We start from the raw sequence: 22996 nt of genomic DNA, 5'->3' as shown, positions 1-22996 counted from the left end.
TACCGACGTTTCAAACGCCCTTGCTGCCTCCATCATCAGGGCATGAGTGGTACTCTATCGGCCACGACGTTTAATAAGCCTACGTTAACAAAAGCGTAAGAAAAATATAAGTAACCAAGGAAAACATCTGACGAATTTGCTTCGCTTAGATCGAAAATGGTCTATTAGCAGTGTAAATACATCATACACCAAACACATTCAGTCAGATCATCCCCAAAACACGAGGGATAACATAATCGATCATTTTATATATGAATTAACCTTGAATGTTACAGAAATCTTTCAAGCACAGTTAATTCAATCGTTCAAACGGAACTGCACGAGTTTTTCTTGTATGCTACTGAAAATTTGACATTGGTTGTTCATGTGATTAGATGCCGGAGGAAGAGAAGAGGGGGAGGGGCTCTGGTATGTTGCCACGTCAAGGTTAACCAGTCAAGACTCGAACACGGAGCTACCTTCGTGACACAGCCCTGACTATGTACTTCCTTTCATGACCAAGTAAAATGTGGCAGGTTCCCGTAAATTATATTGTGTAGCCCCCCACCCCCTAAAATAATGGTAATGATAATGATTCAAAATTTCAACAGTTGATGAAGAACAGGCGAGATCTCGGGTTCTCACGGCAGCGATTATGAGGATGACCGGCCTCAGGGATGTCGTGTCTTCTAGTGTGCAGGTAGGACTCTGTTTACGCCGGGGTTAGGTACCTGATATTTCCGGCGTAAATTGAAGCAAAAATATAACAGGAACATATGTAAATACATTGGGTTCCGTTCCAAGATATTCAGTAAAGGTAAAGTAAAGTTTGTCCCGCTATACGCCATGTAGGCGCTTGGGGTGAGTGGAGGTATAGCTCCTCTCTTCCTTGACCTCGGCACTAGATGGGGGTGAGTGGTCAGCATCACGCCCCGGCCGGCTTTACCTCCGGGAAAGGATCCCGGTACCCATTGTAGAGGAGGCTGGGTGGGCCCCAGAGCCGGTCTGGACGCAGAGGCTAGAGGAAAAATCCTCTGCCCCCGTCGGGGATCGAACCTCGGTCGTCCAGCCCGTAGGTAGTCACTATACTGACTGAGCTATCCCGGCTCATCCAAGATATTCAGTAATCAACACAAAACACTTGAAAAATGTTTTATTTTATGAAATTTACGTATTGAAAATTGTATAATGTTTAAGAAAAAGAAAGAAAATTTACTGCTTTAAAAACGATAGAATAGATGTCTGTTTGGGTTCCTTATTTTCTGATAATAAGTTATAGTATGGCTGTAGAACTGTAACAATTCCTCTCTTAACGGTTGAGCTCCGCTCCCAGTTGGGGTCGTTGCATTTTATATTTCGTTTTCTATTTAATTATCTAAATTTTAGGCCGTAGTTTATCATTTAGTATTATAGTTTTATTACAATGTCAGGACCATCTGAGTCTAGGAAGTCGGCAGAGTCATGACTCATCACCGACTCCAATCGTGATCTATGAGTGGCGCAAAAGTGAAGCGGGCGTAAATGAAAGCGGCGTAAACCGAGTCCTGCCTGCAGTAGGACGTGACACACTTTTAAGTCGCGCTCACAGCCTCCATTATCAGGGCGAAAATCAGGCAGTAAGTACGTCCGAAACGTCGTCAGAATTCTACCAGGCCACACAGCGCAACATCCCAGAAGAAAGTCATCTTTAGAAATTTTTAAAATTTAAATTTCCCAGAATAAATAATTAAGTGACGCCTAATACTACAACTGTATTTTCAAGGCCTGTTTGTTTAAAGCCTAGTGTTGCAAGTTCTGCTAGGTACCATATAACCATTAAAACGTGCACGAAAGTCATGATGCTAGTTGTCAATCAGTCACACGAACTCGTGCCATGGAGTGTGTGGTAACTGGTAATTATACAATATATATGATATAAAAATTCTTTACTACGATATAACGAAATATCATGCAAATTTCGTAATTTTTGTTAAAAATTAAAAGTGACATGGCTGAATAAAACGTAAATACGTTTCCAAACGTTTTCATATATCGTCAATGAATCGATCCGAAGCTTCAAGCAAGAGATTATATCACTACTAATTATTATTATTATTATTATTATTATCCCATCTCTTCACCACTTTATGGAGTATGTACTTCTATGTACAGACCTTGTCCCTAAGGTACATAGGGCAGCAGCTATTTCCGGGATACATATTGTTTTTAGCAAATGCCACATGTATTATATAATCTTATTTTATGAAAGCGTCTTTCGGATGATGTACGAGGTTCCCAAAATGGCCGGCTTCTGCAGTTCCCTGATATCGTAATTGGCCGGGATGTTAGCCAAATATTTTCTGAGCGACCTGGAGACAGTTCCTGTTGCCACTATAACGACTGGGATTACTTTTGCTTGAACGTTCCACATTCTCTGTATTTCTATGCTCTTCTCTGCTTCCTTCTTAATCACATTCCTGTCAGTCGGTATTTCTATGTCAATTAAGAGGCAAGTTCCGTTTTTGTTTCGGGATAATAATGTCCGGTTTATTATTATTATCATCAACATTATTTAATTTTAAAATGCCCAAATATTATAAAACTTTATTCCGGACAATATCGCGATGCTTGGTTTCTTATTAATGTTTTCAAGGGCAAATTTAATTGTCATTCAATCAAAGACAGTGTTAATATTCATGTGACTAAAGGACAAATAAGAGAATTTTCTACTTTAAGCGTGAGCAGCGCATTAAGACATTCCTTCAGCTAGGTGCGCCATTGCTGCAGGAAGAACATTGTCTCCTTAGAGGACAACTTCTTCACACGGGGAAGTGTTCCGATCCATTAAATGTACTTAGTGTTATTTTGTTTATACTTATTTGTTTTTTTGAACTTCGAACTTATTTTATTTTCTCGTGCTGATTCTGTAATTTCTTCCTGTAGCTGTTGAGATAACACGCTCAGGTAAAGAGTTTAACTAAATTTTTCTCTAACTTTGCAAACCCCCCCAAAATGTCGTTTCGAGACCACTGTCTTGCTCGCATTTCCCTGTTCTTATGAAGGTTTCAATAGCCAGAAACAACCACATATAAAATATAATGATTTAGTGAATTAAGTTCATAATGTAATGTGAAACGTTCGCATCAAAACGTTTAGAACAATGTGGCCATAATAAAGGTTTGCATCAGAAATGCCGCGCTAATTTGTTTGTAGATATACACAGCAACTCCCTTATCAGTAGCACAACTACGTAAATACCTCTTCTTTTACAGCTCAATTGTCAAAATACCTAATTCCGTCTTTAAATTACAAAAGAAAAAAAATGGTGTGAGGCTGCTGCAATGGGGATAAATATTGACACAGTTAGTACACAAAATATTATCTGCGCAGTTAAATGCGACAGCCTTGTTATTCGGAGTTACGTATTTGGAAATTATAAGGAGGTATTATCATCATCGTAATCATTTTAAGGATGTGTAGGCAAGCACCTCAACTAATCCTGTGTACAGTTCAAACCTCCCGAATAAACAGAGGCCACATTCACCCTCAGCAGCACTGTAATAAATGTTCTGAGACGTAAAAAGTAAAGCTATCTCGCTAAACGCCATCTAGGCGATCGGGAGGAGAAGTCTTATAGCTCCTAATCATTCTTGACCTCGGCACTAGATGGGGGTGAGTGGTCAGCATCACGCCCCGGCCGCGCTTTACTCCCGGGAAAGGACCCCGGTACCCATTGGATAGGAGGCTGGGTGGGCCTCAGAACCGGTCTGGACGCAGAGGTTAGAGGAGAAATTCCCTTGGCCCCTTTAAGGATCGAACCCCGGTCGTCCAGTCCGTAGTCAGTCACTATACGAAATGTGATACCCCAGCTCCTAAATACGTCATCACGATTTATTAAAAATTGGCCTTATTTATAATTATTTAATTATTTTCTTTGCCGAAATAAATCATGACAATAGTGAGATAATTTAAACTGCTTTGTTCGTGTAATATTTCAATATTAAATCTCATTTCTGTTGTTTCTGTTTGCACGCAAACCTCCAAGGGTTCGTCAGCGAGACGCGTCTTAGTTTTGTGTTGATGCCCGTCATTAAGACGAACAGTGGATCTCGGCGACAGGTAGGACGACTGCCAAATACTCACGACATTGACAAAGCGCGTTCTCTGCCGTTAACTGACTGTGCTCAATTATTCGCAGTTACCCAATATTACAAAAAAAAAATGTAGGCGGATTGATAACACTTGCTCAAGTTGTCCCGCATACGAGAGCCAAAGTGGTGATTCGGAAGAGAATTATCGGGAAACATTCCTCTCTAATCTCTCCTCTTTTCTTAAGTGTATCTTCCTGTTCCAAATTCTCGCCCTTATTTCCCCTGTTATTTCAACATGAAGACTTAGAATAACAAACATTGTCTTTCGATTCTTCTTCCTGGCTTCCTCTGTAGATACTGAAGATACAAAATGTCGTTCGTAACTGCTCCCGTGTCTATTTTCACTTTTAAATCTTCTTGTCTTAAAAAACGTCATCTTAGCTGCGTTTGCCTTTGGTTGCGTTTACGAACCATTCATTCCATTTCAAGCTATTTTCTGCTTGTCACCAAAATCGGCTTTAAGGAAATTCCTATCTTAACACAGCAGTGTTCAACAACAGCGAGCAAAGGTTCGTCTTCCATTATAACTGATGCAGTATTTGCTCACTCCAGACGGTGTCAAAAGCGGACTTTAATATTAGCGGCACCCATCTGTCGGTTTTTACCACAATAATTTAGATGGTAATTTATATTGCACAGTTATCACCATTTCACCACTGCGCCGTCTTTTTCTGATGTGCGGCAGCTCCGACCAAGCTTCGGTCCAAGTAAGGAATTTAATCTCTAACCCGGCATTTCACTGGTCTAGGAGTAAAGGCAGTTCAGTAGTGTAGTTCTTTTAGTATGAAAATGAAAGAAAACATAACTCTCTCACATACAATGGGTAAGACAAAAGCAGCTTCGTACTTTTGAAGACTGGTAAATGTTTTTTTGAGACAGAACAAAGTTGGTAATATATAAATAGGAAAATACTGAAGTTTTCGTGATTCAAATCAATCTAATGTTGTTATTCCCAGCGTATTTCGATTCCAGTATGTATGAAGTTATTTTGGACTTATCCTGTGTGGAGTATCGTTACCTTTCTGATGGTCTTACCACGTTAGCCATTTCAGTAGATAATAAACGGAATTCACGTTATAGCATCCTGCTGATAAGAACATAACGAAGGTCGACCAGCAAAATACGACGCGTATGTAAAGTAGTTGTATTTGTACATGTAGGAAGTATTCTCCTTTGTGCAGTCACAGCAAACACAGTCCACAAAAAAATCGTTTAATACGCAACCCGGCATAAAATGCGTATAATTCATAATCCTACACCGAACTAAAAAAAAAATGCCAAATTTTCTAGATGTAACTTACGCCTCCGAAAATAAGTCCCATGGTCTATTCTTATTCATTGTCTATGAGTAATTCAGGCCTGTACGTAAAATACCTCACAGCAACTCTTGAGACGCCTCAGTTCATTACCATTAGTGCAATTATCTTGCGACAGCTCAGACATGCAGCAGAACGAGAATACGACATTTCAGTGGGTAAAAACCAATCGGAAGGGCACTGCATACATGACAATACCATCACAGGTCAGTGAAGACAGCAAATTGCAATTACGTCTTGTGGAATTATAATTTGACTTTGCTTTGTTCTGTTACTTTATGTAGGTTAAAACTATGAACGACGAACATACATTGCAGGTAGATTATGATCGTCTGAGATGAAAAGTGGAGGCAGCATGTTCCTCCGAAACGTTTATGCACAACAAGAAGACTACACACTTTTCTAAACACATCAAATTATAAAACGAAAACACGGCCCTGACATTGAAAAGAAGGTCTGGACCCAAATAAGCAACAAATGAACACATAGACGTGTGGATTAAATAGTTCAGCATTATCTAGCGTTTTACAAGTCAGTTCTGTAATACTCTAAAACTGTCTTAAGCATCATCCAACTTTCCCCAGGGACAACATTTGTCATCTTCCCTCTGCTTCCTCTCAACTTGCACAATTCTTCAGTGTTCTTCATGCCTCTCCTTTCCTCATTCATACAACATTCGGTATATTCCTATGTGTCATATTTTATATCCATTTTTACTGCATCTCGTCTTTAATATTATCATCATGGCCAGTTCCTCTTTCCTTTTGCGTGCCTAATTGGACTTCCTTCAAAGTGTAATAAGAATTTAGACTGTTTCATGGTTCTAGAAATGTTTGGTGACAATATCTAAGAAATCTTACCCTCCCACTGTTTCTTCATAACTCTAGTTCCGAAATGCGCTGAAGAGTTTCTCTAAAACACCGACAATCGTTGCCTCTAACCCACATAACATTCTAGATCAATGGCTGTCACTTCTCCTTACAACGACTTAATTGAATATACAAATACTGACTTCACTTGAGTGTTTTCTTCGTGTCTGGTAAACAAACATGAGTCATGTGCGTCAACATGGCACAAAATATAACAATATACACGGTCATGACGAAGGTTTACTTGAGACTTTTGGTTATCACGTAAGCGAGTATGTAAATTGCAGCCTGATGATGGAAGTAGAAAGCATTTCTGAAACGTCGGTCTACTTTATACGAGGCGCGATATACCATGGGGCTGTCATTTTAAAAGTGTTAGGTGTTCTTCATTCACTACATACAGTGCAGGGGAAAAAAAGGTAGCAAGACTGAAATAAAACAAAAATATGTAAAATGGATCGTTCCGCGAGAGGCCACAACAGACGCACTGAAGTGTGACCTTGGCAGTGCCGCTAACTGCAACCAGTCGAGATCGCATTGCTGTTTCATGTAGACGTGCATTGCTGCGTCGTCAGAACCCACACATTGGAACGTCAAATCAAATGTTACGAGCAGCTTAAGGGGACGAGGCTCTGTCCCGACCAGAGTCTTCAAGAGTGGGCGACCGAAAACGATCTCCGACCCCGAATTTGTGGACAAAGTGAGCAATTTCGTCGCCAGGCGACTTCCGAGGATCCAGTCACATCAGAACCCTTAAGATGGGGACAGAGTTTGTTCCCGAAACGTCGGTTTACTACGGTAACCAGCTAACGCGGCTGATTGCCTGAGAAGATTTTATCCATTGTACTCGCCGCGAAAGTCTCAAATTCTATATGACCTATGTAGTTGAACAAGGAACGGTTAAAAATGGAAGCAGCATGTACCTCGGAAGCATACGGACACAACCAGAAGACTACATGGCGTATGAAACCGGCTTCAAGATTCGTGTTGGTTTTATGGCCGTGTTGACTTGCTAGTAGATACCTACGTTTCGGGCAAACATACTGCCTCCATCCTTAGACCTGAAGATGGAGACAGTATGTTTCTCCGAAACGTCGGCATGTCTACACGGCGCCAAAGCCCGGAAGAACATAATCATCATTGGTTCAATCTCCAACATGTTATCATACACGTCGGACGTTCTGTTCTTCTGATGATGAACACGCAGACGATAAAAGACGATACTGGATGCAAGTCAACGCTGAATCAACCGCACAGGACCTACTGCTTAGAGCTAAATACAAACGAGGAAAACTGTCTTTCTATAGAATGAGTCAAATTTTCGTTCAAGACTTCGTGTATCTAGTTCAGCCAAAGTTAACGAGAAATGGCATCAATTAGGGCAGAATAGAGGCTTCAGTCTCATGGGACAACAACTTTGTCCATCATTCTTAGAAAAAAACTAAGATGTTGCTACATATCACATACCTCCACGGCGTTCCCAATGAAATTCAAACTGTAAGCAACCGCACAATAACGGATTCTGTGTTTGACCTCTAATAAGAAACGGCGTTTTTAGATTCCACGTCAACTGATTTCATGCAATTCATTTTGTCTGTGCACATGACCCTGATTGTCACTATTTCAGAAGTTTCGTATTGGGAAGAAACTTGAAGGACAGCTTATCTTTAGATCGAAAATCACGAATAAGCTGCAATGTAAACCACCAGTACACTGCACGGTTTGGTTCTCACAAAGTAAGCCACTTCTTGCCCCCTGATAACTACAAAGTATCACTGACAAATGTTGTTATCCGGTGCAGACCGTGGGAAACACCTGTGAGTTGACGCAGACACGTTGCCTGACACCCTGCAGACTTTCGTGAGCTGTCGCCATTAGTGTTTCAGAGCGGCAGCAGTCTTGCATGAAACCAGCCGCCTGGCATCAATACAATGGCAACGAAAGGGAAATTCAAGGTTTAGTTACCCCAACTGCAACTTGCCGTTGCCCGTAACCGAAGTCTATGGAGCAGAATCCTCTTCAGAAACTAATACTCGCTCCTCTAGTCACGAAATGTCCGCCATTTATTATATTATTATTTAGTGTTCTGTCTGAGGACAGGTCCATATGAACAGGATCCTTCCATCCTTTTCTCGGACTGGGACCTGTTCATATACGTTCTTGGCATATGATCCAGAAGTGGTTTGCCATTGCCTTCTTCTGTGTGTGAATGCAGTAATTGTTGGGATGCCACGGAGAAACCGGGGAAGCCCCCGGAGGAAAACTCCGTGTTGCCTAGACCACGGCCTTGCCCAACACAAGTTATAAATTCGGGCACCGCCGGGAATCGAACCCGAGACCCCAGGATTACAAGGCCAGCGTTCTAACCGCTAGACCACCGTGGCGGTACGTCCGCCATTTATAGAACCATAAGTTTCATTACCATGTTCACAACAGCAAATCACTGGACCATGTGCTGAGACAAATTAATCCAGTACACACCCTTATACCGTATTTATTTAAGATCCACTGTAATGTTGTCCCTCCATTTACGCCAATGTCTTCCAATTGACCGAGATCGTAAATCTTTGCTGAAGTAATACATCTTACTAATAAGCAAAGAAAACTAACCCCAGGGCAGCAGAATCTCAAGGTAACAACTGCTACTACCAAATATCGTCACTGAACACGATCCTTGCCTGTCTCCATCAAGTCCCATCTCCAGCCACACGACCATCCATCGCCGACCCTACATCTCACTTTCCAGACAGTTGTTATAAACCAGTCAGGTTCTCTCGTTATGTAACACACCCATCCCAAATTGATCACGTTCACATTAAAATGATGTAGTATATTTTCCTGATTTCTTGGTTTTCGGACACTTGAAAATTGTGTTCCTCTGTCAAAGCAGGAGACAATGTTTCATCCACAGACAACGTTACTGATTAAAGAATTGTTTTATGTAACGTACTGAGACCTGTATTTTGGAAAGTATGTGGGGAAAGTATTTTGGATGTATATAACCATTCCACTTAATTTAATCAAAATCCTGATTAATCAGTAAATTTTGAAACTTTCTCAAATGATTCGCCTGTAGGAGAAAAATCCTAATCACATCCCAAGTCCACGACCGAAGAAATTTCAACATCTTCAGCTGAAGCTGTTAACCGGATGTGAAACAAGTTACTGAACATCATGTACGTGATCTATGCAACGATTCCCAAACACGCGTCTGTCCTCCACATGTAGAAAACATATTATCCAGTCTCTTATCTCAAATTGTTTATCTTGCAGCATTTCTTACGAACTGTGCTAATATTTTGGTGATACATATGTTCCACAAGCAAATTTCTCTAACTTCTTCGTAAACCCAAATTTCGTACTTTTCAACTCACCCATTCACATACGACAAACTACGGGACCTACGACCGGATTTCGATTTCCAGCAGAGGCGCTAATTTTTCTCCTTGCAATCGCCTTCAGATGGCCTTTGCTGCCCACCCAGCATCGTATCCAATGAGCACCGGAAGGCATTTTTCGTCGGGAGTAAAGCGGCGAGGGCCTGTATATCCTGTACTCCATACGTCTTCGTGGCGTAGCAACAACTTTACCTTTGACCTTATATTAATTTATAATTTAAAGGAGTGGCAAAATTAGTTTCCACGAATCTCAACTTCGCTCTCGGCCGGCTTTGCCTCCGCGAACAAAGCCTGCAGCTACTTTGCTGGAAGCTGCATGCACGCCCCATTAATAGTTAATGTTCACTGTGAAATGCGCTTATTCTATCCTAATAGTAGTGTAGGCCGGCATTCGACCCGCGGACTTCTGGTTGTTAACCGATAATTTAAGACCATGACACGGCATGGCAGCACTGCCTACTACACGTACAAACAAGAACAAGTAGTCTGCGCTAGATGGGACGCAAGAACCGGTATAAACAGATAATTGTTCTCACATTCCACGCTGCTCTTCAGATTATACTACTTCTGGACCACTGAATTCCTCCAACCCATGAGTTACATTTCTTCTTCTTCTTCTGCTTCCTCATCCTCCTTCACCTACAGCTAACAGTGTTACCAACTTAATGGCTGTCCTGAGTTTATAACGAGAGCATTAATGTTAACAATGTTAACCGTGTTCGACCGGCTAACACATTGAAAAACGAAAAATAAAAATCATGTCCTACTTCTATGGAATCCAGTAGAAACGATCGGTTAAAATGCATCGTTAGACAGCTCCTGCCAATCAGCCGTTGGTGACGTTATTAAGCTCGCCGCGAGCATAAGCCTTGGCCGGTTGACGAAAAACCCTGGTTGGATGAAGCTGGCTAACGATGCAAGATGGCAGGGCGCCGTATGTAAACATTGCCTAGGAATTCGATATACGCGCATGCGCAAGATTTCGCGGTGAGTGACGACCCATCCTAAAAGCATTCGTTCCACAACCGCTGAACGAACAACAGACAACAATCTTTCTTGTGTTCTGATGGGTACAGCTTTAAGATTACCTCACAGTGGCACAGCGATTTAATCTAGAATATTATCGCAACACCCACAGAACACATTAGAGGTGCACTCACTACACGCTGCTCCTAACTGCTTGATGTTTTCAGTCTGTGTAATAGTGTAAAACTCTGACGTATCACACTTCCCACCAATAGCAGCCCTCTAGTCCACTTGATAGTACAACAGTGAGTCGGCTCTGGTCACAGGCTAACCCCATTTTACCCTTGCACGTGGACATCAGATCCGTAACGGCATAAATATGTTGGCTGGTATCGTGGGGGACAACTTCACGATCCATACCTGCTACCAATCCGACCGGATACTTAAAGATACTGTGCTTTTTAATGTTCTGTCGAAGGTGCTTGAAGATACGACCCTAATATAGTGGGGGAAAATGTCCGGGAGTGGTCTGAAGCCCAGGAAGATGTATTAGACGTGGCGCACCCACCGTATGGCCTCTTCGATCACCTAACCTCACTTCGTCGTATTTCCTCCTATTGGGATACTTCACACCCCACACCGAGTATCTCAGATCTCGTAGCGATACGTCATGCTGCTGTTATAACTGTCGACGCCAGTATGTTGCGACAGGTACAAGAAATTGTCACGCGACGCTCTGCGCGGCGCCTGTTTCGAACACCAACTTTAAGCGTGACTGTCTCACTGTCATAAAGACGAAGTGAATAACTTCTTCACTGTCCATATCGTGTTTTCGCTGCCTGAAGATTTTCTTTATTATCGTTCATTTGACGGCAGAATGTATCTCAAAATCTAAAAACAGATGACGATTGATGTTTAAAATTTGAATTTTTTTTTACAAGGAATCGCACGACGTGGAACTCATGAGCAAATTTTGTCGCCCTATTTATAGGTAATAGTTCTATGTCATAAAACAACAGAGTGGGTAATCACTGGAGAACCCAGGTAACACGAAAATATCTACGACGTATTTATTTTATAGATGTTAATTAAAATAAAACTGACGTTTGTTCTGAAGCCTTATCAACTGTACCTTCCTTCGCTATTATCTGAAGACGGAGACATAGCCAGTGTGCGAAATACCTAATTTTATAAATATTTTAATAAACGTAACTTAAATAAAAATGGGTAATGTAAACATAAAATCAAAATAATTTAATAATTTCAAACAACTGAGAGTTTTCAAATATATACAGCCACAAATGTACATATTGGCGCCTCCAGACAGCTGGCTGCTTTGTCAATGGAGCCCGCATATCTGCTGTTTGTTTACACTACAGAAAAATCCCACACCGCACCAGCTGAATGGTTTGTTGCGTGAATTGTGAATTACTTGCGACACCGTCTGTAAGTGGAGTGACGTAAGGCTAACCAGGTCGTGGGAGCACCTTCAGTCTGTACAGCTGGAAATTGTCCTCCAGCAGCGTTTGATTCCCTCCAGCAATATTTGGTATAAAATCCAAATCACGAAGCCTCCTGCAACTTTCTCTGTCTCTTGGGCTCAGAGCCCTCAGACAGAAGACAATATCTGTGTTTATTGTCCCCAAGTTAATCAGAAGAATGTGAAAAGTAATTGAGTGGCGTGGTACTTAAGACTCCAAGTATTTTTCTCGGGTCAGAAACATTGGAGTCTCCACTTAGGAGAGAAAATAACACATGCAAACACAAGCCCATAAAACACTAATCAGTGGCGTAGTGTTCAAGAAAGAACATGATTCCAAACTTAATATTAACGAAAGTTGGTCCGCTTCGCTGTTTCTATAGTAACACTTCTGCAGGTTAGCAAATACAAATCACACGCGTAAAACATACGAATATTTCTTGACAGTATTTCAGGAATTTGTCTCGATTTGAAGGGATTTCGCAGGTAATAGTCGCCCACGAGTCACCCTTTTATTTCAAAACAAAAATTATAGAGCAGTGTTGCATTCATCGCTTTGCTGCCAGGCTTGCTGAGATGAATATTCACATTAGTACCCTCATCACTAACACCCATCTAGGTGGGAGTTTAAAAATGTGTGGAGCTTTACCGCCGTTCCCCCCATACGTCTTCGTAACTTTTGGTCCTTTGAGCACAGGGAGATTTAACTTCTACTTTACTGCAGTCGGGGGAAACTTGTGAGTTTTGCCTATGTCACTAGCTTACAGGTATAAGAAAATCAAACGCGAATACTAACTAACTAACTAACTAACTAGATGGCTTACCGAACCCGAAGCTTCATCACCGAATTAACCAAAGCCCTCCACCAGACCCTGTCCTGGGCCAACAAAATCCAGTTTCCTTCAACTCCTATCTCCCATAGATCCCGCCTGAGATTATCCTCCCATCTACGTCTAGGTCTCCCCAGCAGTCTCTTCCCCTCAGGCTTCCCGACCAATACACGATGCACACCTCTTGTCCCATCCATGCGCGCTACATGCCCCGCCCATCTCATTCTTCTCGACTTAATCACCCTGACGATATTGGGGGAGGAGTACATATTTTAAGCTCGTCATTATGCAGTTTTCTCCACGCCCCATCGTCTTCCCTCTTAGGCCCAAATATCCTCCTCAACACCCTGTTCTCAAACACCTGCAATCTATGTTCCTCCCTCTGAGTGAGAGACCATGTTTCGCACCCATACAAAACAACAGGCAAAATTAATGGTTTGTATACTTTAATTTTCAGGTTCCAAACGCGAATACCATGTAAACAAAAGCAATGTCGACACGAACTAAGACAGAACTACGAATCACTGCCGCTGGGAAATAAGGTTTTGTGTGTGTATATTTTTTTGATTTATTATCTCCTGCCACTCTGATTCACTTGCCTTTTACTTCTAACGGATCTCGAGCGCAGAGATTCGCCCCGACTACAGCACGTCCCATGAAATTCAGCATTATCACTAAAAGATTAAACAGAACAAAAGTGGATGTCTGACAGGGCCTAACAGTGGGATTCGAACTATAGGCTACAAGAATATGAATCAATTATCACCCGAGCTACATCACTCGTTAAAAACAAGAAAATCGGATAGACACACTTACAGCCGAGAAATACGGTCTTTGTACGCGGCCATTACGAAGTACAAAAGAGCCAACAAATCTAAAACCCACGACAGGGATAAGAGAGAGGCGAGGTTTTTTTTAAGCAGCTTGGGGGCGGTTTCTCCCACTCCCACCCCCATCCTTTACCAGTAGATAAAAACCAGTATTGCTCGGGTAAACTGAGCTGCCAGGTTGTAGTACACAAAATCTTATGACGACTTTACTACGCATTGCAAAATTATTGTGCTCAATGTCACACAAAATCGTTTCTTCTCTCACTCTGAACAGCTTTGTTCGCCGTTAATACAGCGTCTTCTGTACAAGTCACTTCATCGGATTCATTTACTAACAGTTCGACTGGAAGTGTCGACTAGAAGAGAGAAAGTATGGCGGAGCAGAGGGGAAAGAGAATTTTCCCATAAACGGGTAAAAATGGAATGTCCACTTATAGTTCACTTATCTTCCACGGTCTTAGATCCGTTAGACGCGCTATACAGCATTCTGGGCGACAAGTAATACCTTAAATGCAAATTCATCGGCCAAATTAATCATTACTTTTATGTTTAATTCGTTTAGGCTGTGGATTTGTCAATTCTTCTAGCAGTCCAAAACTCCGCGAGCTGAAACCTCGCGACTTGACGGCAGGAGCGTTAGAAATTAGTGGTAAGCTCTAAAATAATCTTACTGGATGCGTACTGACAAAGACAGTAGACGGTAATGAGAATATTTCGACCTTAGAGATAAAAACATAAGAGATTTATAATTTGTATTCTTTACAAAATAATATTAGGGGTCATCATATGAAATATAGGCAAGAAATACAGCACGCATGGGGACGACTCTTTTCCGGGAATTCTGAAGGAAAGAAATGTGAGGAGAATAAATTGAAATGGGTTCTAAGGAAGTAGGATTCATCTCAGTTAGGACACGGATAGGCAGCGGTAATTAACCTTCGGGTTCCATGAAAGACTGGGAATTATCTAGCGGTGATTGTCAAGAACTACGCTGTATGGAATCAATGTATAAATCAGGTAGGGCCTTGTTTACTCACAGTACATAAAATGAGTACATGATGGGCGACACTGTGTTTGTGCGTCAGCATGTCTCATCTCAGAAGCAACTCAACAGATTCAGATGAAAAAGGAATGTGTGACGTTTGTACAAATATAGGGCTAAAAACGAACTGTCAGTTTCACCGGTCTCCAAGACGAGAACCAGGACCTCGTCATTAGGAACGTTTTGTTAGATAAGCTGCAACTCCAGGAATTTGATGTCAGTGATAGAGCAGGTTAATTTTAGAAAGTGGTATTTAATTAAAATGCAGACCAAAGACAGGATTCTGAAACCAATATAAGGCAACTTACAAGACCGCCAATGGTTTGCGGGCCACGGCCTGCAATAATTCTGGAGGACGCGTCTAAGCCACAACCTCACAGCAACTTTCACGTTGCAGGAGAGAATGACAAACACCAGAACAGTGGAATGTGCAGAACATCAGAGCTTGTAATCCACGTTGGCTAGTACGAACGAACGAATAAAACTGATGGTAAGCTACAGAACATCAAGCGTGCAGTCTCACGTGCTGGCACCATCGCCACAACGTGGGAGCACATTCACTAGTCAACCACAAACTAACAACCAAAATGCTAACTCTGGGATTCTCAGGCTTTTAAGACCTGAGGCCACATTCAACCTTTCTTGCGGACTCACGAGCCATCGGGTTATAAATGAGGATAATTTACTGACGCCTAATGGCGGTGCTACGAACATACACCTGCACATCACTCAGTAACATTCTTTAATAAAAATGAATCATTATAGAGACATCTGATATGGTTTTTACTTGAACAGTCTTTCAATGTCACGTTTAATGTATGCTGTCGCAACTTCGAGTTACCGACCACTACTTCATCTTTCTTGAAGCCAATTAGTCGTAGTAAACTTGAATTTGATTTCTTATTTGTGTATTATCAGTCTCTTAAAACGAAAAATTTAATTTGGGCGGTAACTATTTTTTAACATGCTGGACGGCAAAATGTTGGAATAAAAATGTAACATATCGGCAGGAAGCGGTCTTAACTAGACAAAACAGAATTTTACTTGACAAGCTTATAGTTGCTCGGCGGATAAAGAAATGGTCTAGTCTCTTATTACAGAAACCGAACCTTCTGAAATGAATGGTAGCCTAGCACCCCCCCCCCCTCTCCCCCAAAGTCATACTTTTGTAACTTCTTAGTCTAGCGGTTAGAACACTGGCCTTGTAATCCTGGGGTCTCGGGTTCGATTCCCGGCGGTGCCCGAATTTTTAACTTGTGATGGGCAAGGCCGTGGTCTAGGCAACACGGAGTTTTCCTCCGGGGGCTTCCCCGGTTTCTCCGTGGCATCCCAACAATTACTCCATTCACACAGAAGAATGCAATGGCAAACCACTTCTGGATCATCTGCCAAGAACGTATATGAACAGGTCCCAGTCCGAGAAAAGGATGGAAGGATCCTGTTCATATGGACCTGTCGTCAGACAGAACACTAAATAATAATAAGATGAGGTGGTCTAGCGGTTAGAACGCTGGCCTTGTAATCCTGGGGTCTCGGGTTCGATTCCCGGCGGTGCCCGAATTTTTAACTTGTGATGGGCAAGGCCGTGGTCTAGGCAACACGGAGTTTTCCTCCGGGGGCTTCCCCGGTTTCTCCGTGGCATCCCAACAATTACTCCATTCACACACAGAAGAAGGCAATGGCAAACCACTTCTGGATCATCTGCCAAGAACGTATATGAACAGGTCCCAGTCCGAGAAAAGGATGGAAGGATCCTGTTCATATGGACCTGTCGTCAGACAGAACACTAAATAAATAATAATAAATAATAATAATACTGTCGTAGGGAAATACTTGAATTTTGCAACATTTTCAAGTATTCATTAGCTATATTTATGTAGTATTATATCATGAGTTTGTCCTACATTCTGGTGACGAGACATGAGCATGCATATATATATATATATATACAGGGTGATTCAAAAGGTTAGGGCCAAACTGAAGGAGCGTATAGAGGGACTCAGAGAGAACAACTTTCGAATAGGAATCCATGTCCTCCGAAGTTATCCTGAGTCAGTCGAGGCCATTGAGGTAGGGAGGTCTGATAACATACAGTCCACAGATCACGAGAAAAATCTTGCTGAGGGAAGTCGTTTCTGGTGCGGTGCGGGGGGAATGTTTACTGCCTGGTGGACTAGAGGGCTGCTATTGGTGGGAAGTTCGATACGTCAGAGTTTTATGCTACTACACAGATTGAAAACATCAAGCAGTTAAGAGTAGCGTGTAGTGAGTGCACCTCTAATGTGTTCTGTGGGTGTTGTGATAATATTCTATATTAAATCGCTGTGCCACTGTGAGGCAATCTTAAAGCTGTACCCATTAGAACACATGAAAGCCTGTCGTCTGTTGTTCGTTCAGCGGTTGTGGAACGGATGCGTTTAGGATGGGTCGTCACTCACCGCGAAATCTTGCGCATGCGCGTATATCGAATTCCTAGCAGGGATTTTCTCTTGATCTGTGGACCTGTTGTAAATTTGGTTTGTAAGGTTGCTAATGTAATCCTTGTACATTAATAAAAAACAAAATTAAGCTAGTAAGAGAATAGCAAAGTACGATTATTTCAGCGGTATATTATCGGACTTTCCTACCTTTAATGGCCTCGACTGACTCAGGATAACTTCGGAGAACGTGGATTCCTATTCGAAAGTTGTTTTCTCTGAGTCCCTCTATACGCTCCTTCAGTTTGGCCCTAACCTTTTGAATCATCCTGTATATATAAAATTTTGTATCAATTTAGTTTAATTGCAGTTTATTTGGAAATCAACCTCTTCAGTCTACCACAGAACTTTTGTTTTCTTGATTATGTCCTCCACCAGATTTGAACGAAACCACAATGTGTAGCCCACTTCGTTTATCTCCCATGACATGGGGTCGAATTCGTGGGGGTGGGGAAGAAGGGGGTTAATCGAAACAATAAACAAAACAAAAAAGTGGTGATACGGCCTTTTCAGGTAAAACAGAGGCACGGCTCTGAATTTGTTTGGCCGCTCCCAGGTAACTAACTTCACTCACATTCCTCTAAGAAAATCATCATTCCCATGGCCGAAATAACTTCCTCCTCAGGCCCAGCTGATGTAAACAAACGATTCAACTTGTCACCCTGCTACTAGCAGGCCAAAATACCGAGCAAGGTATGTCCGTAAATTCAAGCAGTCCACTTCAATGTTTGACAGCCTTTGTATTAAAACAGCCGTTCCATAACCAATAAAGCGTTTTTAAGTATTCGACTGATAATTCAAACACAACAAATCCAGCATCCCAAGAATTGTAGAGATACGTTCTCTGGATCGGGTACAAATCTCCCCATGTTACCAGAACGCTCTGTCAACTGCGTAAGCGTTGCATGTATGTAATATTCCATGTCTATAACAAAGAAATTTTGAACGGCAATAATAAGCTTACGGAGGTTAAAAAAACTCTTACTAGTAACTGAAGAAAAGGAGTTTATATTTTTAAATGGAAACGTGTTTCTTACCGGACCTCAAGCCCTTTCATATTCCACATTACAGCCTACCGCATGTTTAATGCTGACCATCATTTAAGTGAAACCGCAGATGAAGATGTGAACTGGACTGAAAGGCTGTAGCTGAGGGCAGGATCCAATGTTGTGCTTTTATGAACACAGTAATGGACCTTCGGGATCCATAAAATCAGATAATTTGTTAACCGAATGTACAACAAACTATCCCTGTGCTATGGAGATGGTCAGTCTGATTTAGTCATGCCTAACCATTAAATATTTGATCTGAATACATTTCTTGCGAATTATAGTACATAGTCCTGATTCTCAAATCAAGAAAGGTTATGGGTTTGGCAGCTATCTTAATAGATTAACTGCGAGAATAGAAAATTATGTCCGAAGATGGCTGTCTTCTAGGTTGTAGCGCCGTGCAGCACAACCCAGAATACAACCATCTTCGGACCGCCGTGAAAACCTCAGTTCCTACTTAGAAAACTATTTAATTTCTACACGGATTTCTAAATTTACCATTTAAAAGTGAATGCCACAAATTCGAACAGCTTTCATTGTGATTTGCTTTAGCACGGTTGGGTTGAGTGACCTGGAAGAAATCTTATGATTTCTCTTTTTGCCGTACAAAACATCGTTCACATGACGCGGATTCATATTACACTGCTCGTTTTCGAAACAAATGCCTTGTGTCATTGGCTAATATATGTATGTGATGTGTCACCGGACTTACCACGTCTGCTCCTCCAGTAAATGCGCCACAGCAGATACGCCAGTCCCACAAGAGTCAGGGTGACCAGCAAGGTTCCAACCACGGCGCCGGCGACGCTGCCCGCAGAGTAGCAGGTCGCTTCCTGAGCCAGCACCTCTTGCATCATCATCAACAGAAACACGACCTCGATCCCTACACCGTAATAAGTCAGAGACGTCATGGTATGCAATACAGGCGATCCTACGTCTTCATATCACTAAAACTTCCTCTCATGTCGTTCACATTTGTAGCAGCCTCAAGATCTTGGAGGGCAATACACACGTCACACAAGTCACCAACTCACGTATGTTCACTGTCTGTCGGAACTGTAGCTACCTCTGTGCCACAAACTTACGAATTTGTCAGACTTTCGTCTGAAAGACAACGGTTTGATCCTAGTTTTTTTAAAAAAAATATCTTTGGCGGAATTCCTCAAGTCACTTAACTACGAACAACATATCCTCACATTTATTCACACCAGTCTGCAGGCAGGTAGTGAAATTCTGATTCAGAACAAACACTACCTCAAGAGCTTGCTTCCTTATGCCTTCCATATGTTACACCTTCACCTTTCAGACATTCTGTCTACTGCTCGTCACTTCCACATAGTCACAATGTTTTCATGTCGGAAATCGAGACACCTGTTGGCTTCTTTCCGCTTGCCTGTTCAGCGTCTATCCTGCTGGTCTGCTCCTTGCTTCACTGGCGGCAGATCGACACACCAGGCAAAGCTAAGGCTTGGCTCTCACACCAAGGTCGTCCGCCTCCAGGGGGTCTTCGAGGGGCCCCCCTTTCTTCGTCCTCAGCTTGCCCCTGGCTGGCTTGTACGCAGGTTGGTTTACCTCTTGCCCTCAGGTACAGCAGCGCCAGTGTCCATGCAAAGTCCTGGTGCTGTTAATATGATATCCAGCATGCTTGTGTTCAGCGACAACTTGCGTACAGAAGAAAGACAGCGAATGACAGGGGGCGGGGCATGAAAAACAGTCGCCCCCCCCCCCTCCAGAGCCAGCCCTTGTCGCGTACTACACTGTTATGCATTCCCTTAAGCTGACTGAGTCGGTGCTTGTAATATGCGAAATAGCGGAACCATAAACAAATAACTTTTGTTAAAATTAATGACTTCATTAAAAGCGTGCTATTATACAGATCATTAACTAATCTGTTTTCCAATATCTCAGCGGTTAGCATATGTAAACAAACGCTTTGCTCGTCGTTGGACATAACTGGATGATATCAGCTCTTGAGAAGAGGGAAGACATACATTAAAAACAGAGAAGGGAAGTGTTTGTACATAAACAACTGGACAAAGTCTGCATTTCCTCAACACGGATCGCAACACTGATAAAGTAACCACAGCCTGCAGATCGTAAAATGGGTCGAACCCCGTAAAAATTGCCTTCATTTCAGTATCGACAGTTTCCGACTACACTAGATACCAATTATGCGAGTAGTTTCCCGGCACAGTTCAGACAGTAAAGTGACTGGCTACGGGAGGAAGTCCGGGGTTTAATTACCGGCAAGGACTTTCATCTTTGCCTCCAAGTACCGTTGTGTGGGTTCGATACCTGACAGGGGCGGGATTTTTGTCTCGGCCGCTACAAAGGGGCTCCTACACAGCGGTACCTCTTTCCCCAAACGCAAAACGGCTGACTACACACCTCTAATTAAAACCAAACATTAAGAAAGCGTGGAGCACACCTCTATTTCTCCATACGCCTTCACGATTTGGTGCTATAATTAATTACGAACGTCTGGACAGGTTATAGTGCCCATCTAATACCTATTCAATGGATGCGGGAGGGTTTTCCCTGGGAGAGCTGATCATTAACCTCCATTTCGTAGTAATGTGTAATTTAGCATCCACGTCCCCTACACCTTCAGTTAAGCTAAGAAATATGGGCCGAGAATCCATAGCAACTTTGGAATTGATAAATAGACTTAGAAACAGATCGCTGTGCAAAACTTTCTACTACAAAGTCGTACAGGCTTGCGATGATTGAACTCCAGCAAAATAAACCTCAAGGATTACCAAGTAGTGAACACTTTCGTATATGATGATGATGACGAAAAGAATTTGTAAAGTCTCGTGATTATTACGTAATAACAGATAAATAAATACCGGATTCTGTGAACAGTTAGATCTAAAACAAAAACGTAAACAGAAGGCAATTTAAGATTAAAGCAGTTTTAAAATACAAGTCATAGTCCAAAATGGTATCAATGCAATATTGCTTACTGTCAAAATATTGGAAAAAAGTTTTACTCAGAATCCACAAAAACACTGAGGATGGAAAAGGTAGTATCATTTACATGTGTGTGTTTGAGATTTTTGCTCGTTCGCCATAAAGACATTGCTTCTTATTAAACACCACATTTATTAATGAGGTTTCTCTTAAAGCAATGTCATAACACAACCAAATGTGTTTCGGACAAGTATTAAAAATATGGTTCAGTCGCATACACAAGAAGCAGTATGTTACAATGTTTCAACCGAAAATTTAGATACACAGTTCTCTCGTTCTGAAACGTGAACTGCGCTCTCACAAACACACACAAAACTGTTACATTAAAATATTTAGCGTAAGCTGCTGACTTACAGTTTCTGTGACGATGATCCGTTTCAGGCAATATTTTCTGAAATAATCGAATGATCCACACTCAATGAGATGAAAACACCCGAAGAACTAAAATTAAACGACGTTTATTCCTAGAGCAACCACTAACTCGGTCAGAAACGAAGTCCATAACAAATGTAGAAAGACATATTACAGCCATTCGGCAGGCAATCGGAGTGACATAGATCGATACAAAAATCGATATCATCAATCGAGTACATACGGTCAATACAATCCGCTATGGTCAGAAGCTAGCCTCATAGACTGTTTGACCGAAATGTCACAGGACTTTAGATCGGATATCACACGATGTTGCCAACCTAAAATCAACTGTTCACAAGAAGACGAAGGAAATGAAATCGCGCGCCTTGTCTTTTGTTGAATCGTCATCGCCATGTTTTCGATGCGCTGCTGTCAGTCGCACTAAACAGAACTCGCTGCTGCCATGTTTTGCGTTTTCTCAACTCTCTCTCCAGTCAGTTGTCCGCGATACATTTTTCTTGTCGGAAGAATAATTGAGGGCTATCTGGAAATGTGAGTGGAGATATGCAACGCTTAAACAGTATGTAAGAACAAATGTGGATGGCGTTCTTATTAATGATTAATGAATTTAAAGAATTGTCCCTGATTAGTTATACGGATGCATACCACGGCACCTGCTATGTGGGCTGTCAGAAAGGCTGACACTTTGCAAATGGAGTCATTATAGCTGTAGAAAACGCAAAGTTGTTATTCCCATGCTTTATTATAGCCACCCTCTGTAGCCAATAAATTATCTAGTTTTATTTTTAATTTCATGTATTTAAATATAAAATTGTAAGTACTTTAGAAAACCTATAGTAGACTAATACAAAACGAATATAGTTGAGTACAACCTGCCTCCAGGTGGTACAGAAAAAAAATTCCCCCAAACCGTTCCTTACAGATTCCTAGTGGTTGTAAACAGGGAACATTTGGCTGCGGGAATTAAGTACCGAACGAGATCAGTTTAAGTACTTTGTACTTTAATTACACAAAATATATTCGCTGTGCAGTAATACGTCTTATATATTCTTGAAGTATCCTATTCGAATCTAGGCTGCGACTCCGACAGACCTAACTGACGTAGGCTGTAACAGGCTCGTTCCTTGAAATGGTATACTGCTACAGTTTTCCCAGGCAATTTCAAACGTGTCAACATATACTTTTATTATATAAATTATTTCATTTGGTTTAACACTACAAAATGCCGAACTTCACGGCCTGCTTCGTCCCGGGTTCAAATCTTGTCGGAACACCTACT

At 41.8% G+C, this 22996-nt stretch overlaps 1 protein-coding gene across 1 annotated transcript in view; it reads right to left on the bottom strand.

The window, feature by feature from the left end:
- Nucleotides 1–20015, bottom strand: part of LOC110840074 (uncharacterized) — a 70084-nt gene extending 50069 nt beyond the window's left edge. Inside the window, exon 1 of the mRNA XM_087353010.1 lies at nt 19082–20015. Coding sequence (XP_087209136.1) covers nt 19082–19280 — 199 coding nt within the window. The 5' untranslated portion in view covers nt 19281–20015. The remainder of the gene's footprint in view (nt 1–19081) is intronic.
- Nucleotides 20016–22996: the final 2981 nt, after the last annotated feature.

The sequence above is a fragment of the Zootermopsis nevadensis genome, unplaced genomic scaffold, assembly GCF_977971745.1.
Source record: "Zootermopsis nevadensis isolate Lab colony 2312 unplaced genomic scaffold, Znev_1.0 Znev_ptg000021l, whole genome shotgun sequence".
Lineage (NCBI taxonomy): Eukaryota > Metazoa > Arthropoda > Insecta > Blattodea > Termopsidae > Zootermopsis > Zootermopsis nevadensis.
The sequence above is the reverse complement of the archived record's forward strand: the minus strand, read 5'-3'. Positions and strand labels throughout refer to the sequence as shown.